Source organism: Pteropus alecto, unplaced genomic scaffold (genome assembly GCF_000325575.1).
Source record: "Pteropus alecto unplaced genomic scaffold, ASM32557v1 scaffold44, whole genome shotgun sequence".
Taxonomy (NCBI): domain Eukaryota; kingdom Metazoa; phylum Chordata; class Mammalia; order Chiroptera; family Pteropodidae; genus Pteropus; species Pteropus alecto.
The window spans coordinates 6,655,402-6,659,769 of record NW_006436812.1 but is presented as its reverse complement, the minus strand read 5'-3'; the positions used below and the strand labels follow the sequence as shown (position 1 = coordinate 6,659,769).

Below are 4,368 nucleotides of genomic sequence, written 5' to 3'. Positions count from 1 at the left end.
TCAGCTATGGCCCACCTAGCAGTGGGCCTGCACAGATGGTGGCAACTGATAGGCAGGTAAACCAGATAAGGGCGACACTTTCAAGTGTAGCTGTCCTGTCCCCTTTAGGTGCAAGCTCTGTTCTCTTCCTGGAGGGCAACACCAATGACGACCACACACCCTGACATTTACTGGGCAGTCACATGCCAGATTCCAGCGGACCAGATCGCTTGCTCTCTCACCTGGGGTGGGATTTCCCAACTGTTTACACAGAAAAAACTGTGGCTCAGACGTTTGGCAGGGTCTTCTCGACCCCAATCCTGAGCCTGCTACTCCCTAGCTGGGTGACTCTGGGAAGCGACAACTGCCTGGCGCCCTCCGGCTCCACGTACGCATCTGCACAGTACACGGCACTCCCCCAACCCAGTCACCCCGAGGGCAACGTGATAACCGGCTCCTACTTGTCTCATTGGGCTGTGGGGGTCGGTGAGGCCCCGACCCCAACCCGCAGACTCGGCCTTGGGCACGAAAACCCGGTGGGGGTACCGCCCACCTTGGTCTCGGTTTCCGGTCTGTAGAAAGCTGGCCAGAACGCCGGAGACCCTGGTTTCCAATCCCATTTCTCAGGGGAAGAAAATGAGACAGAAGGGGATATTCTCCCTGCGCACAGCCGCCGCCCACCCGGGCCGGCCCACCTGAGACGGCCCGATGAAGTCATCCAGGTCAGTCAGCTGCAGCGCCCCGCTGAAGGGGGACGCCATGGCGGAACACTGCCTGCAGGCGCTATGCTCAGAGTTTGCCAGACGGCGCAAAACGACAGAGTCGTTTTGCCACAATGCCGGAAAGCGCCCCAAGCGGCGCATGCGTGTCGAATGCCTGGAGGACGCGCGCCCCCTGCTGGCGGGCACCGTCCCGCAGAGGAGCCGACTTCCCTCTGTTTATCTTCCCTGCTTCCGGAGCAGGGGCTGAGGGGCCGCGTGGGCACGAGTGGCGTCTCCTTCACTCACCCAGTGTGCGGCCCCGGGGTCCCCGTCCAGGAGCTCGCAGAGGCAGCAGCCTTGCTTCACTCGGTCCCGGATGCAGCCCAAGAATCCAGAACGGCACTTGGCACACAAAGGCGCCAGTTTCTGATGAAGAGTGAACAAAATGAAAATGATAGCGATAGGGAGCGGTTCCTTACAACCCTGTGGCTCAGTGCAGAGCCTTCTGTCCTGGGAGGGAGCCCACGGAGCTCCTCTCACGGCCTTCCCACACCCTCTTTTGTTATTTTGGAGACCAGCCTGTGGAAACTCCATTCCCCTATGATTTTAAAACCTGAAACTGGACTGCTGCTGTCGGACTCCATTCTTGAGCAACGTGTCAAATCCAGTTATACCTTTAATTACCACTTTTCGTTAGAGCTTTTCAGAAAACTCCAGGGGTGGAGTCTGGCCCATCCCTGAGCCCAGCTCTGTTAGGGGCCCTGACAGACTCAGCCCCAGACTGTAGGTGGTAACTTCGCGTTTCTGATGGCCCAGCCTGGCCTGGGAGCCTGGTCTTCTTGGGGTTCTTGCCTGGACGTTCGCTCTATTTGGTGACTCTCATATCTGTGTGTGGGTGTACTGACCCACAGGGACCCGAGATCATCGGCTGGTGCAGCCTCTTCTAGCCCCTGCAGCTGCCCCTCTTGGCTGCCAGGAGACCTTCTTTCTCAGCAGCTGCCCCCGAAGGGTTTCCAGGCCCCACCCATCCCCCTGTCCTGGCCATAGGAGACCAAGGACTGAGATGCAATGCCTGAAATCTGAACAATCCCACTAATTATTATAACTAGATGAGCACAAGATAAATTTAGTTTCACTGAAATGCCCCAGAGTAGGTTTGCAAAAAATTTGTGAGAGTAACAAGTGCTTTTGGGATTGGGGGCAGGATAAGGATCGATTGGGCTGGGGTGATGGAGAGGATTTATAGTGGAGGAGGCTTCCACTGAGGCTGCGGGGCAAAGGATGATACACATTTGGGGGGGACGGGAAGGTTCCAAAGGACGGGAATGCTGGAGGGAGGAGTTTGACATGTATATATGCAGAACGGGTTTCAATCTTTAAATGGACAAATTGTATGATATGTGAACTGATATCTTAGTAGAACTATTTAAAAAACAAGGGGGCTAGAGGCTGCCCTGCAGGCACATCCAGAGCAGAGGCCAAGATCTGTACCCATTCCAGCTCAGGGGAAGGGTAGCCCAGACAGACCAGGCATTAAGTACACCCTGGTCTGCCCAGGTTCAAACCATTGGCCCCACTGTCCCTGTAGGAGTACTTGGGTGACTGTGTCCCTAGCGGTCCTTGAGCTCCAGTGCCAACATTACGCCTCACCTCCGGTGTGCCTGCTCTCACATTTTGCAAATTGTTTCATCATCATCATTAGTGAGTATTTACCTTGTGCTTCCCATGTGCAATAACAGAGTTTGCACACGCTGGGGAGGGAACTCAAGGGCCAGCTGAGGACGCATGGAGGGGCCATGGCTCCTGTGGCCAGGCCAGCTGGCCTGTGCAGCTGCTGTGATGCTGTGACTGTGCGCACCCCTTCCCCTGAGCTGGAATGGGTACAGATCTTGGCCTCTGCTCTGGATGTGCCTGCAGGGCCCTCTTTGCCCAAAGCCAGCCATTGGTGGATGGGAGCAGGTGTGATTTCCACTGAGTACGTAGAGCTGCCTGTCCCCTTCTGTGGGTTGGTGTCGGTTTTACCCTCTAAGGGATCAGCCCTGAGTTAGTGTCTTAGGGCTACTGTAACAAAGGACCGCAAACTGGGGTGTGTGTGCGGGGGGGAGGTTTAAAACAATAGGAACTCATTCTCTCAGTTTTGGAGGCCAGAAGTCTGCAATCAAGGTGTGGGAAGGCTTGTGCCCCCTCCAAAGGCTCCAGGAGAGGATCTCTCTGCTGTGTCCAGCTTCTAGGAGCTTCAGGTGGTCCTGGGCTTGGGGCAGCATCACTCTAGCCTCTGCCTCCGTGGTCACATGGTTCCCGTGTGTCTTTTCCTTTTTTTTTTACACCTACAGCACCTGGTATTCCAAGGTGGTCTCCCATTTAAGTACTAACCAAGCCCGACCCTGCTTAGCTTTCGAGATCAGACGGGATCAGGTTTGTTCAGGGTGGCATGGCCATAGACTTCTTTTCCCATTTCTTTTTTTTTTTTTTTCTGTACAGAGTAGGCATACAATATATATTTGTTGGACAAATGAGCTTGTTTCCAATCTTTCACTTACAAAGTTGCAATAAACAGCTTAGAACATATATCTTTCCAAATTCTTTCAGTGTTTCTAGAGAACACACTTCTTTCTAGAAGCAGAATTGCCGAGTTGAGTCTGCCGTATTTAAAAACATTGCTATTGCCTCTTTTCCCATTTCTTAAAGGGACACTTATCTTCGGGATTAGGGCCCACTCTAATCCAGGATGATCTTATCTGGAGATCCTTAACTTAATTGCATTTGCAAAAACTCTTTTTCCAGATTAGTTCCCATTCACAGGTTCTGGTCGGACATATCATTTGGAGAGTCCACCATTCAACTCTCCACAGCTGCATGTCCAGGTTTTTGTGGAATCCTCAGGGGTCGGAGGACAACTGCATAATGAGATGCGTCTCACCAGATCATAGCCTACCTCCCATATGAGATAGAGAGGACACAGCCTGGGACCCAGCCCAAGACACACCTGCAGGCTGCAAGCCCCATGAACAGTGCTACAGAGTGGGGCCTGGGCCAGGAGATGTCTTTGGGGGAAGCCAGCCTGTGTGCAATGGGACTAAAATAACCCAGGGTGGGGACAAGGAAAAGATATTTTGTCTTTACCAAAATAAATAAATTTTTTTCTAAACACGTAATTTCAAAACTTTTATTGTATTCTCCAATGTTACTATGTTGTGGGTCAAGACCCCCAAAGAAATTGGAGAGAAATGGGGTTCACTCCTTTCTTTCTCTACATGGCTGAGCTATAGGACAAAGGGTGTGCATCCACCATAAGGCCCACGAAAACCACCAAGATACCCGCATCAGGCATGGGGTGGGGAAGGGCAACTAGGAACCATGGGGGAGGGGGTTTTGTGCTGTTACCCCCAGCACTATGGGATCACCTACCAAGAGCCGCCTATATTAATTTTGGGGTGCAGGAATGACCAGGTGAGAGGAGTACAGATGGGGCTGGATCCCAGAGCCCCTGCTTTGTCACGTGGAACAAAGGACAAGTTTCCCAGGGGCCTGGCTCAGGCAACCTTCCCAGTACAGGGCAGGCCCCCTACCAAACCAAGTAGCTGTCGCATTCCAAACCCGCTCCTATGCTTTTTGTAAACCAGGGACTGTTTAGTTTGTGTGGCCAACGAGGAGTCTCCTTACAATCTGGGGGTCTTCATGTTCAGGA

The 4,368-nt window shown here is 52.9% G+C and overlaps 1 protein-coding gene and 1 pseudogene across 3 annotated transcripts in view; both read right to left on the bottom strand.

Moving 5' to 3' along the window:
• The window catches only part of NARFL (nuclear prelamin A recognition factor like), an 8,349-nt gene extending 7,524 nt beyond the window's left edge, over positions 1-825 (bottom strand). Inside the window, exon 1 of one of the 3 annotated variants that reach the window (XM_006914000.3) lies at positions 675-825. In XM_006914000.3, the coding sequence (XP_006914062.1) occupies positions 675-740 (66 nt within the window). In that variant the 5' untranslated portion in view covers positions 741-825. The other 2 variants (XM_025048311.1, XM_015591157.2) reach the window with 2 other exon arrangements.
• A 2,179-nt stretch (positions 826-3,004) lies between these two features.
• On the bottom strand, positions 3,005-3,123 carry LOC112481669 (annotated as a pseudogene).
• Between the last annotated feature and the right edge of the window lie 1,245 nt (positions 3,124-4,368).